The 13,413-nt window shown below is 54.2% G+C and overlaps 1 protein-coding gene across 1 annotated transcript; it reads left to right on the top strand.

Moving 5' to 3' along the window:
* The first annotated feature begins 671 nt into the window (after positions 1-671).
* Positions 672-10,023, top strand: LOC117028617 (keratin, type II cytoskeletal 71-like). Its single transcript, XM_033117443.1, is given in 10 exon segments — positions 672-780; positions 783-1,114; positions 3,525-3,739; positions 4,446-4,506; positions 5,511-5,606; positions 5,973-6,137; positions 6,326-6,451; positions 7,836-8,056; positions 8,741-8,775; positions 9,561-10,023. Coding segments are annotated over 10 exon segments (1,572 nt in total). The 3' UTR covers positions 9,773-10,023.
* Positions 10,024-13,413: the final 3,390 nt, after the last annotated feature.

Below are 13,413 nucleotides of genomic sequence, written 5' to 3'. Positions count from 1 at the left end.
GGTTGGCTCTGGCCTGGGCTGCTCATGTCCCATGCTGGGGAGAGGGTCACTCCATTCCTAATAGTCCAGCAGAGAGAGCTGCTGTCCTCTGCGGGTTAGGAGAAGAGGCCATCAGTGAGGTAAGCCTCCAAGAGGTCTGGGGAGGGGTGAATGATCTGCCCCTTTCCTGAAAAGAGGAGGACACAGCTCTGGTTGGAGCCCCCAGATACTCTATCCAGTGGGCTGCTCTGTCCACAGCCATCCGTCCTCTTCTGGACTCCGGACTCCCAAGAGCAGGCCCACAACCCAGAGAAGATGAATCAGGATAGGGAGGTGAAGGGCCAGTGACATCCCCCTGGAGAGGCTGCGCCTGGGGCAAATTACCCTATAACAGCAGGTTAATTAGATAAGACCCAAATTGCATGAGCAAAGCTTGCAAGCCCAGCACTTTGAAGGTTTCATGTTGTTTCAGAGGTGGGGAGGGCTTGATCTCTAGCTCAGCATAGAGAAAATGACTTCTTGCTCCCAGGCAAGCCAAACCCACGAATTAAGCTCTTGATGGCCCATCCACGAGCCCCAGTGCCAAGCACATATAAGGAAGGGCCCCTGTCAGTCCTCACAGCAACCTGTGGAACCTCTGTGGGATTTTGCCTTTGTCCCTCCTGCATTTGAGCTCCACTTCCACCAGCAGCATGAGCCGCCAATTTACTTGCAAGTCAGGAGCTCCCAAAGGGGGCTTCAGCGGCTGCTCCGCCGTGCTCTCCGGGGGCAGCTCGTCCTCCTACCGGGCAGGAGGCAAGGGCTCAGCGGGGGCTTCGGCAGTCGGAGCCTCTACAGCCTGGGGGGCGCCCGGACCATCTCCTTCAACGTGGCCAGTGGCAGTGGGAAGAGTGGAGGTTATGGATTTGGCCGGGGCCGGGCCAGCGGTTTTGCTGGCAGCATGTTTGGCAGTGTGGCTCTGGGGCCTGTGTGCCCAACCGTGTGCCCGCCTGGAGGTATCCACCAGGTCACTGTCAACGAGAGCCTCCTGGCCCCCCTCAATGTGGAGCTGGACCCCGAGATCCAGAAAGTGCGTGCCCAGGAGCGGGAGCAGATCAAAGCTCTGAACAACAAGTTCGCCTCCTTCATCGACAAGGTGGGTCTGCTAGGATTTGGGGAACCTATGAACAGCCTTCTAGTCTCTTCTTAGAATGTGAGTTTTTGTTACAGCAGGAGGGATTGAGGTTAGATATGTGGAGGCACTTACTGTGGACAGGGCAGGTGTTTTCTATCATCAGGGTGACTTGTGTAAGAGTCTCTGTGTAGTTGCTCTCTAGAGAGGCAGCTCAACCTCTACTGACAGAGGCTTATCAGGGTTAGTGGCAGGAGCTCCACAGGGAAGAGCCCCACTTCTTTTTCTCAAGGGCCGGCTTGGTGCCATTGCTAAGGCTGGGCCCGCACAGGCTGTGTACACAAAAGCCAGTATGAGGGGATCGCCCCCAGAATAACCAAGGAAGCTGTCCTCCCCCTGTCCATTGCCAGCTGATCTCGTCCTCTGGTCATTTGACCAGCGGCTCAGGAGCACGAGTGTGTGGTCATTCCCGGGTGGCTTTGCCAAGGGCATTTATTTCGGATGGCTGAGGACCGTTTTTCAAGAGGTAGAAGAGCGCAGTGGAGAAGAGGGCTCCGTGAGGCTCTGAAGTTAGACCTGGCCTCTCCCCTGGCCCATCACTTACCGGCTGTGTACTTGGGGAGAGTTATATATCCTGTCTGTGCCTGTTTTCTCATCTCTACAATGGCGATAATAACTTCTTGGGGTTGTTGTCAGGTTTATAAAGGAAAATGCATGTGAAGGGCTTGGCATAAGGCCTGACACATATTAAATACTCCCCCGTGGAGGTTGTTGCTACTATCATTTTTATTTCCGGAGATTTAGGGGTGGGGTGCTGGGAAGGAGAGAAATCAAAGGTCTGGAAGAGGCCTCAAAGGCTCCCCCAATCCAGATAAGCCCTGACTTTTGGTAGATAAGACATTATTGTTCCCATTTTATGAGTCAGCAAAAGCATGGAGATGAAGGCCGTGCCCAAGGTCGTGGTGGGGGGAGGAGATGAGGTCGGACGCTCCTGCTTCCAGACCCAGTAATGGGGACCAGAGGGCTCTGTTGGCTCTGTGACAGTCAGACACCAAGGACAGGTCAGGACCTGTCAGCCCGGGACAAAGCCAGTGGTTGACATGGTCAGCAGCCATCAGGCAGCCCCCGCCCCCAACTCTCGACTCCTGCCTGGGGAGGACTCCTTACTGCCCCTGCTCACCTCAGGGCCCAGCACCGTCTCTGTGCTGCTACTTCTCCAAGCCATTTCCCATCTGGAAGATCAGCTATTCTGAAGTTTGGGGCTGGCGGATGGCAGTGGCCTGAGCTTTGGTTGGGCTGGTCAAACATCATTAAAGGACGAAGTGGAGAGACAGGGAGAGAAAGATGAACATGAAGGTAGTCACCTCTGTGCACACAGGTGGTCTGAGTGGAGTGAGGGAGAAGTAGGCTCAAAGGCCTGGGCCGTTTCCAAACCATTTGAGTCTCTAGAGGAGTACAATCCCATAACCCATGCAGCCAGGGAAGGTGGGTACATCTTCTCAGTGATCCAGCTGTGTCCAGCGTTGGGTCCAGATATGTGCTGTGGTGTCCTGCGTGTAGGGTTTACTCTGTGGTTAATGCCCAGCCTCGTGGATATACATTCAAAAGTCAGGATTGGTTAAACCAAACCAAATGCTGGCGGATCTGCCAGGGTTGAGCTGTTTGGTGGCTCATCCCATCCCAACATTGAATCCCACACAGTTTTCCGATGTCCTGTGTTTCTGACTTTAAGGAACACCACCTTATTTAAACAGTAGCTGTGCTCATGTAGATGAAGGGAAGTCACATTTAAAAACTGTGTCCTCCCAAACCAAACAGGACAGGTGTGTGCAGATCCACGTCCTCTGGTCAGCGTCCCGACCCAGGGAGGCCACAGCGGCACCGGGAGCTCCTTCAGTCCTTCTTGCCCCACACGCCATGCTTGCTCTAGGGAAGATGGTTCTGAGGAGCAGGACTAGGGGAGGATGAACAGGCCATGAGCAAAACGGACTGGGGCCTTGCAGGAATTGAGAATAGAAGATCTTGGCCCACTGAGTCTCATTGAACTTGCTGTGTTATAAAATGAAGAGCAGACCTCTTCTTCAGAGTAGTCAACCTTCCCAAAGATGGACCCAGCCTGACTCTGTCCTGGCACCCTCAGGCATGCCCTGCCCTGCTCTGGTTTGGCCGTGGTAGGTTCTGAGTGACGGGATGCATGGGTTGTAGGGACTCGTGTCTGGCTTCCATTCTGGGCTACACCACTCATTAAACCATCAGACCTTGGAAAGGGGCTAAACTTCTCGATGCTTCAGTTTCCTCTCTGTTAAAGAGGGTTAACGATTTGCCCACTTTGTGCATCTGTTGTGAGGAGTAAAGTGCTTTGCACCGTGCTCTGTGAGTGACAGGTGCGACTATTTCTGTGGGGGCTCAAACGTTTCTGGGCTTTGGGTTCCAGGTGAGGTTCTTGGAGCAGCAGAACCAGGTGCTGGAGACCAAGTGGGAGCTGCTGCAGCAGCTGGACCTGAACAACTGCAAGAACAACCTGGAGCCTGTGTATGAGGGCTACATCAGCACCCTGCGGAAGCAGCTGGAGACGCTGTCTGGGGACAGGGTGAGGCTGGACTCGGAGCTGAGGAACGTCCGGGACGTGGTAGAGGATTACAAGAAGAGGTGAGCGAGGAGGGGACCCCCGGAAGCTTGACAACTGCCCCGTCCCTCTGAGCTCATCCTTTAGAAGTGGGTCCCTCAGGGCCCTGGCATCTGCACCCCACTTAAAGTTTTGGAGGTCGGAGTGGAGGGGGCAGTTTTTCTCATCATACCAAGCAGAATCACTGCAACAAAACTCTGGAACTTGTTCTCTGCCCTTCCAGCCTCTGGCTTGGCACTTAGCACAAATGGCCAGGTAGTTGGACAATGGGCAGAGGATTGTGGGCAGAGGGAACCCACTCACGTGTTACCGAGCTCCTATGTCCTCATTGGTGAAAGCAGGCTTAAATCCATCTACCTCCCAGCACTGCTAGGAGAAGTAACTCAGGAAATGCTCCCATTCCTTTGTAAGGCTTTATGCAAATTTTGAGGGAGGGGGTTGCTTCTTGCTTCCTCTGAGATATCCCACAAGACATTCGCTCCACATGCTCTTTCCTCATTTTCGAAGTTGGATATTCAACAATCTCCTTCTTCCAAGCTTGGTCACCACACGGTCTCCCCCATGAAGCCTTGCGTGCCTGGCTGGGCCCACTAGCCCAGTACTCCACAGCTCTGCAGCAGCTGTGCCATCTGATAAGCACACTGCCTGCCCTTTGCTCAGGGTCTTCCCTGGGCAAATGAGGCTTCCCAGTGAGACACATGAACCGACTGAGCCCTGGCCTTCCCACAGGTATGAAGAAGAAATCAACAGGCGCACAGCTGCAGAGAACGAGTTTGTGCTGCTCAAGAAGGTGAGGGGGAAGGCAGGCCCTGGGCCCGGGGCTGGCTTGGGAACTGGAGACGCAGGGCCTGCAGTGTGCTCTGCTCTCAGAGAAAGTGAGCTGATTCAGAGACAGTGAGGTAGGGCCGGCCGGTGGCTTAGGCGGTTAGAGCTCCATGCTCCTAACTCCAAAGGCTGCTGGTTCGATTCCCACATGGGCCAGTCGGCTCTCAACCACAAGGTTGCCGGTTCAATTCCTCAAGTCCCGCACACCTTGAGCTGAGCTGCCTCCCGGATGGCTCAGTTGGTTGGAGTGTGGGCTGTCAACCACAGGGTTGTTGGTTCGACTCCTGCGGGGATGGTGGGCTGCGCCCCCTGCAACTAACAACGGCAACTGGACCTGGAGCTGAGCTGCGCCCACCACAACTAAGGCTGAAAGGACAACAACTTGACTTGGAAAAAAAGTCCTGGAAGTACACACTGTTCCCTAATAAAATCTTGTTCCCCTTCCCCAATAAAATCTTTAAAAAAAAAAAAAAGATATATATATATATCTATATCTATATCTATATATATATAGATATAGATATATAAACAAACAAACAAAGAAAGAAATAGTGAGATAAAGGCAGGGAACTATGATGAACAAGTATCCAGAAAAGGGGAGAAAACGGCAGGCAAGATGATGGCCTTCCTGAGTGTTCAATGTGGATGCGCTTTGTCCATAATGAAGAACAGAAGATGACGACACACAGGGGCTCCCCCTGCAGCCTTGGAGCTTGCTCAGACATCACAGGGATGACTGACAGCAGCCTGGATGGGAATCCCTTTCTTCGAGGGGTACCCATTCCTGCTGAGGGAGCAGAGTCTCAGGATGAGGCAGGGTTAGGCCTTTTGCTCCTTCCTTTCCTTTTCCATGGGCCCCCATAAGAGCAGAAGGCAGCCACATACCTGTGCAGGGCACCCAGCCTGGGGCAGCTGTTGCCTCCTTGGCTGCCCTGGCAGTGACCGGGCGATGGCTGGGTTATCTTTCAGGATGTGGACGCAGCTTATGCCAATAAGGTGGAGCTCCAGGCCAAGGTGGAATCCATGGACCAGGAGATCAAGTTCTTCAAGTGTCTCTTTGAAGCTGTAAGTCTGTCTCTCCACTCCGCCCTTCTGAGGGCAGCCAGTGGGTAAAACTCTATTCTGGGGGCTGGGAGAGGCACCAAGGCCCTCACTCTCAGGGAGGCCCCCCTGGTTAGCCATTGATCTCCCATTTCAGCCCTGAGAGACGCCTCAATCTCCGTCTTCCGGCTGGGAAGGAAATGGGCCAGGCCCTGGCTCCATGGTAGCGGGCATCCATCTGGGGCCCAGAGGAAACTCGCTCTGCCCAGTGAGCGACAGCCTTGGTTCAGAGCCTCACCGTTGGCGTCACCAGGATTTGCTCAGCTTGCTTAGGGGAGGTTTTCAGCCTCTGACAGTCAAGTCCTGAGACCATCCCTGTGTCCCCTGCAGGAGATCACTCAGATCCAGTCCCACATCAGCGACATGTCCGTCATCCTGTCCATGGACAACAACCGGGACCTGAACCTGGACAGCATCATCGATGAGGTCCGGGCCCAGTACGAGGACATCGCCCTGAAGAGCAAGGCCGAGGCCGAGGCCCTGTACCAGACCAAGGTGGGCTGGGCGGGAGAGGGCAGCTCCAGCAGGCGTGAGGGCTGGGCCTGATCGTCCCAGAACAGAGGCAATGTCCGCTTAAATGTGCAATGTGCCCTGCCCCCCTAACACCACGAACCCAAGACATCATGTACTTCCACGATGCGCTCGTCATGCTCATCCATGGTTCTGTGCTCTGGGCTCCCCAGTTCCAGGAACTGCAGCTGGCAGCTGGCAGGCACGGGGATGACCTCAAAAACACCAAGAATGAAATCTCGGAACTCACCCGGCTCATCCAGAGAATCCGCTCAGAGATTGAGAATGTGAAGAAGCAGGTGAGGGGTCCAGTTGCCTGTGGCCTGAAGTGGGAGGGGGCACAATGGGAGGGGGGATGAGTTGGCTGAGGACATCAGCCTCCCAAATGTCCGCCCACGGGAGGAAAGAAGCCAAATGAGGTCACTGCCTCAAACACTTAGGGCAGACATCCCGGGGGTGTCTCAGCTCCTACTCACCCCAAGGACCTCTGCTTTGACGCCTCCTCCCCCAGGAAGCCTTCTCTCATCCCCCAGGCTGCGCTAGGACCATAGCCCTCTGTCCCCTCTGCCCCAGTCACCTGTGCTTTTCTTGTGCTTGTCATAATTCTATAATTGCACCTGCCTGTCCCTTCATTCACCAGACTGGAAGGAGGCAGGGAGCTGGCTACTTTGTTCCCTTTGTTTTCCTAGCACCTAATACAGCGCCTGGTGCCTGATAGCACCTTAAGAAACATTTGTTGATCAAATGATTGAGGAGAAGTGGGCTCAGAGAGCACCCATTAAAGTGCCTTCTGAGGATATTTATTAAGGTCTTACTCAGAGTTACTCCCAGGAATATAGGCTGCAGCCTCAGCTTTCGTAGGTGGCGAGACTAGAGGCACATGTGTAATAACAATAGCCATAGTTCCTATCGTTTTATCACATGGAAGCCTCACAAAGACTGAGGCAAATGTCACCCATTGTTACAGATGAGGAAAGTGAGGCTCAGAGAGGTTAAGTGGGTTGCATAGCTGGTAAGCGGCAGAGCGGCGATCTGAACTAAGGTCTCCTGACTCCCAGTCCAGTGCTCTTTCCACTCTCTCATGGACTTTACCACTTGTTCCTCCGTGATGTTGGGCGTTACTTGTCCTCACTGCACAGGGTGTTGTAAGGATGGGAAGAGCTAAGGTATATAAGAGGAGGACAAAGGGCTGAGTGTTGTGCCAGGCGGACAGTAAACACTTGGTCCTGGGGAATCTCCTTCCCTGCGCTCCTCGTCTGAGGTCCTATGCACCCGGGCAGCCACTGTCATTGTTGCTGCCACACAATATTCCAACGACCTCTACTCCCAGACTTTAAACAATTCAAGAGCAGAAAGCAATCTGACTCTTACTCATTTTATATCCTTGGCACAGGACAGCCAAGTAAATGTCTTTGTAATGACTGAAGTGGTGCTGAATTGGCCATCATCTCAGTAGGGCAGGATGCACTATTTGTCATCACCACCAACATCTAAACGCAGGGAGCAGAGACAGAGCTAAGGAAGGACTCGTCAGTGCCAGAAGGGGCCCCAGCCAAGGAGAGGAGCAGGGGATGGAAGGGTGGAGGGCCTCTCTGCCTGGAATCTCAAAGAACGAGTGGGTTTGGAGATAAGTGACTCCAGTGACCCTTTCCAGTTTTCCAACGTCTTCAATTCATCATTTAGGCTTCTAACCTGGAGACGGCCATTGCCGATGCCGAGCAGCGGGGGGACAACGCCCTGAAGGATGCCCGGGCCAAGCTGGACGAGCTGGAGGCCGCCCTGCACCAGGCCAAGGAAGAGCTGGCCCGGATGCTGCGCGAGTACCAGGAGCTCATGAGCCTGAAGCTGGCCCTGGACATGGAGATCGCCACCTACCGCAAGCTGCTGGAGGGCGAGGAGTGCCGGTGAGGGGGTCATGCTCTGGCAGGAAAGCCCTAAGAGTTTGGGGAGGACTTAAAGAGAAAGCCTAGCACATCATAATCCAGAAAACATGAGCTCTTGGGGAGTGAAGGGGCAGTGATGACAGGAACAATAATAGCAATTAATAATCCCTGCCCAGGCATCAGTGCTTACTTCATACCAGGCACTGTGCTACCTGAATTAGCTCATTCAATCCTCAAAACTTTCCTGGGTGTACCTAAGCACACCCCCCACCCCCCCCCCAAAAAAAATATAACACGAAAAACCATTAGTATGTTAGGCCTTCCTGTTTCATCTTCCTTACCTGTCCAGGTATAACATAAGCTTGTCGGAGAGGTCCCAGGGCAGACATCCCGGCTTCCCCAATGATCTTAGAAGGTGGAAAGGCTCAGTGCCAAGGCCTGACCCTTGGGGAGTGTGTATACCACCCCGTCACGTGCACCTCAGATGAACTATTGCTTGACTTGGGTTGCTGCCTTTTTATCCCAAAGATTCAGGAGCCCCTCAGCTTCTCAGGCTCTGCTTATGCTAAAGAAAACCTGGACTTCCCATAGGTGCCCGTTGGGTTCAGCAACCCCCACATCAAGCCAGTGGGGGTACTAGCTCTGAGTTTAATAGATTGCGAGTTGCATGATTGCTCGCACTTATTTTTTTTCTCTCCTTAACAGGATGTCAGGAGAATTTCCCTCCCCTGTCAGCATCTGTAAGTACTTACATACGTGGACCTACAATTGTAGAATCTGCAGACCGGAAAGGGCCTTTGTCACACTCTGTGCATGTTAACGAGCAATCTAAGAACCAGAGAGGGAGAAACTTTGCCTGAGATTATGAGTTAGATTGCAGAGCACGCCAGCAACCAGGCCTCCTGATTACCAGCCTAAGGCTCCTTTCTCCTTACCACTCTGTCTCCCCATTCCCAGGGGCTCGCAGCCAGGAAGGCTGTGACCACCGGGAAGGGGAAACAAAGGACATGTTGCAAGAAAATGAGTATGGGTGTCTGTGAGCCTTGGGGGATCACATTTGCAAGTAGTGATGGGACCTGGGCTGGAACTTAGAGGAGGCCGAGGGAATTATTAGTGAATGGGGGACCACGGAAGTCATGCTGACAGTGATAGATCTCTGGGTTTCTCATTGGCGCTAAGAGAGTTAAACCAGAGCTTCTGAAAGATCCGTCTGTGGGACAGCTAGCAGAGGGAGAAGTTAAAGGTTGATAAGTTTAACAAAAAATGGTAATAGCAAGGGCAGGGGGTGGGTGTCCAGAATGACAGGTGGGTATATTGGTCGATGGACCAAAAAGACGAGTCTCTGAGAGTTAAGAATCGTCCAGATGGGGTATAAGCTGAGCAGGACGTGGGGGACGCTGTCTCAGGGATATTTTTACCTGGGGGTGGGGGCAGCTGTGACTGGAGCCCCGACCCCAGCTAGAGCTGGTTCCAAGAAGAGCCCCCAGCTCCAGCTGAGGGGCGCTGACCCCCTCTTCCTCTGCAGCCATCATCAGTAGCACCGGCGGCAGCAGTGGCTATGGTTTCCGGCCGAGCTCAGTCAGCGGTGGCTACGTGGCCAACAGCAGCAGCTGCATCTCTGGAGTGTGCAGTGTCCGTGGTGGGGAGGGCCGGAGCCGGGGCAGCACCAGCGACTACAAGGAGACCCTGGGAAAGGGGTCCAGCCTAAGTGCCTCCTCCAAAAAAGCCAGCCGGTAGAGAGGGCTGCCCAGTGCCCTCCTACCCCTGCCCCTGTGTCCCCAGGGGCTCTGGCGTCCACATGTGCTCTCTCCCCAGCCCCCCGTCAGCCCCTTTCCCACCCTGCTGACCCTGCTCTTGTACCTCAGCTCTGGCCTTGGCCCCTCCACTTGTCCCAACCTGTGTCTTCCTGAACCTGGACAGGTGTGGACGACTAAACCTTGTGAAATTCCTTCCTGCACACACCCGATGTTTACCTCCCTGGCGGCATTCCCTCAGCCATGACACCAGCTCAGCCGCTGGCTCCAGCCTCTGGCTCAGCTGCTAACTACTCTGTGTGGCCCCTGCATCTCAGACCAAGGCCCGCTCTCACATCGGGGCCTTTGGCCCGGCTCCTGACTATGCTAGGAGCTGGCTCTCTGTTCAAGACAAAGAGGGCCGAAGGACAGACAATCAAGAGAGGCCCAGCCCACACCCCACCCTGGCTCAGACTCATGGCTCATTCCGAGAGGGATCAAGCACAACTCAGGGGCTCTCTCTTCACTCTCCTGCACCCAGAAGCAGAGAAGAGGAGGCCCACCCATTTGCTTCTTTCTTCTTAAAGGCCCTTCTGTTGCATTCCCAATAAACAGCACAATCTGATGGCTTGGTCTCTCTGAGTCGTCAAGGGGTGTGGACTTCCATTCAGATCTTCACACGAGCAGGTGCCACACACAGCACATCACTGCACATCACCTGTGTGACCCATAATTCTAGATTAATTTTCTCTGTAGAGTAGAAACAGAAGAAGCTCAGAGCAGACATGGCAGGGGGGCTGAGAGCACTGTTCGTGCTGCAGCAAGAAGAACGTGAAGCAGAGTTTGGGAGGAGAGAGCGAGAAGGGGCAGAGACAGAAGAAAGGAAACACACAGGAAGGGTGTGTGCACAGCCTTTCTGAGCACTGAGTCTTTCCTAAGGAAAGGCGGGGACTTGGAGGACAGCTGTCTGCATTTGTTCAATCCTTTCCTCTCTGTGCAGAGACCTGGCTCCTCAGGGGCTGTCCAGGACGGGTGGAGATGGTTGGGAACCCACACTCCGGGCCTCTCTGCTGGGAAGCTAAGGAAGACAAGGAACAAGTTCTTGGCACCTGAGGCTTGACTGGGGGGGAGTGAGTTGGGCAGGCTGTGAATTTCAGTGACTGTCGTTGGCGTCTCCCCAGACACCTGTTCACCCTGGAAACACATGGTGGTGGCCAGTCCTACCCTGTAGTGAGGAGAGATGGAAGCAGGACAGATGGGCCTGTCCCAGTGGCCAGCAAGAGCCCGCAAACCTCAGCCTCAAAGTCCTTAGAGGCCTGAGGGGCATCCAAAGATAAAGGTGGAGATATTTGAGAAAGGGCTGGATGGGCTAGGTTGGCAGGTAGAACCTCAGAGTAGTGTCCGGGGCTTAGAGCAAAGCCACAGAGCCAGGCTTGACTCCCCCCACTACCCAGCAGGTGACCATCAGCCAGAGCCTCCTGGCTGCCCTCAACCTGGAAGCCAACACCACCATTCAGCAGGTGTGAGTGGAGGGAGGAGGGCAGATCAGGACTCAGCAATAAGTTTGCGTCCCTGGTCGACAAGGTGAGATGTATGTGCGTGTGTGTGTGTGTGTGTGCGCGCGTGTGTGTGTGTGTTTCCAGAATCGGGTGGAGACACTGCTATCTCCTCAGCAAAGGATCCACATACACCTGCTGCTTCTGTTCCCCTGCTGCCTTTGTAATGGGACGGACTAAGGTGGGATAGCAGAATGAACATTCCAGTCAAGAGGCTTAGAAGAAATGCTAGATTCTCAAGTGTGGAGGTGAAGGCCACTTCTCTAGGAGCTGCTGGTTTATCACCCAGGTCTGGGGAGGAAGTGAAGAACTCTCCCATATGCCTTTGTGCCCCAGGGCTCACAGAGGTCTCCTAGGGGGGTAGGGTTATGCTGGGTTCTGAGTCTGTTTTCTCAAGCAACAGATCGAGGTGCTGGAGAAGAAGTGGAGCTTCGAGCAGGGGACAGGACCTGAGTTATGTCAGGTCCTGCAGTGAGAAGGCTCAGCTGAATGTAGATTACAGACCAGGCAAGGCCTGGTGGATGATTTTGGGACAACTTTAGGGACAAATGACTAGCAGGTAGGGTGGCCACTAGGTTACACGCTCCTACATGGTCATTTGATTGTGGCAGCCAAGAGCAGCGGCTCTTTACACAGGCTGAAAAATAACCTAGAAACTGGAAAAAATGCTGATGTCTGAGCCCCTACCCCAAATCAATTAAAGCAGGCTACTAGGGTGGGACCCCAAGCATTTATTGGTGTCTTTTAAAAGTTAGTGAAGGGATTCTAGGGAGTACTGGTTGAGAATGACTGGCCTAGAGTATAACCTTGAGGATGCTGCAGTTGTGTCCATACCCATAGGGGAAGAAAGGCGTGATCAGTTAGCAACGCCTGCCATGGCCACCGTGGAGGGGGTGGTGACACACAGTGTCTCTCTCATTGGTGCTGATCTGTGCTTTACAGTTTACCAGGTACCTTCCCACCTATTGTCTGAGCACAACACTGCTATTGCCATTTCACAGATGAAAACGCTGAAGATCAGATCCCCTGCCTCCCTCCAACCACCCTGGGCTAGAATAGATCCCAAAGGTACCCTGTCCATTGCCTGCCTTTTAGGGGGCTGAGTGGAGAGTGGGCGCAGGGCTCTGACTCCAGCTCATGAGTCTGGACCGGAGTTGGTCCTTGGCAGGGCTGCCACCTGCCTGCTCTTCCTGGCTGGAAGCTTCCAGGAGGAGAGCAACCGCAGGGTAATGTGGCAGTGGGCTTGGTGCTGCCCTGACTCCTCTCATGGCCCTGATGTCCTGACGTAGGGCCCTCTCTCCTGCACAGCAGACGCTGCTCTATTTATTGCACCAGTGAAGGAACTGAGACCCAGGCAGGGGCAAGGGGCTCATCTAAGGTCACCTAGGTTTTAGAGGCAAAGCCAGGCTCGGACCCCAGAGCTTCATGCTCTTTCCAACACACTCATGGTCGGGTGGCACTGGTCTCCAACATGCGGGAGAAGGTCGTGTCCCTGAGGTGGGCAGGTCGTCTTAGGAGCAGATGGGATTCGGGACACCAATACAGTCCAACAATTTTATAGTGTTCAGTGGCCCTCAGTAGGGTGGAGGAGGGGAGTACAGGTGGGGCTTGAAGCGAGTCAGGGAGGCTGGAGGCCGCATGAGAAGGGAGGCAGGGCAGAGGCTGTCTGGGGAAGACAGAGGGACATCATGTGCAGCTAGTTGGCTCTTTCCCCCTCAGTCCTGGCTCCCTGAAGCCCAGGAGGAACAGAGAGAATAAACAGGTTCTCTGGAGACATCTGAGTCAGAGACAAGGGTTCAAGTTCACACTGTAGCAGGGATGAGGCCTACGACCTTTCCTCCCCTCAGGGTGTGGAGGGGCCTTCAGTAGGAAGGTAGAGCTGGAGGCCCAGACAGAGACCTGCGCAGGAGACCAGCTTCTCAGGAGTGTCACGAGGGCTCCCTGGGAGCAGGAGTGGCAGCTGAGCCAGTCCCGGTCTCTCCCCGAACGCTAGATGCCTTTGGGTGCCCTTGGAGTTATGCACAGCCTGGCTTTCCTCTGCTGCTCAGCTGCTTCCATCTTCCTCCACCTCCAGGACCTCATCCGGGGG

This window comes from Rhinolophus ferrumequinum, chromosome 10 (assembly GCF_004115265.2).
Source record: "Rhinolophus ferrumequinum isolate MPI-CBG mRhiFer1 chromosome 10, mRhiFer1_v1.p, whole genome shotgun sequence".
Lineage (NCBI taxonomy): Eukaryota > Metazoa > Chordata > Mammalia > Chiroptera > Rhinolophidae > Rhinolophus > Rhinolophus ferrumequinum.
The sequence above is the reverse complement of the archived record's forward strand: the minus strand, read 5'-3'. Positions and strand labels throughout refer to the sequence as shown.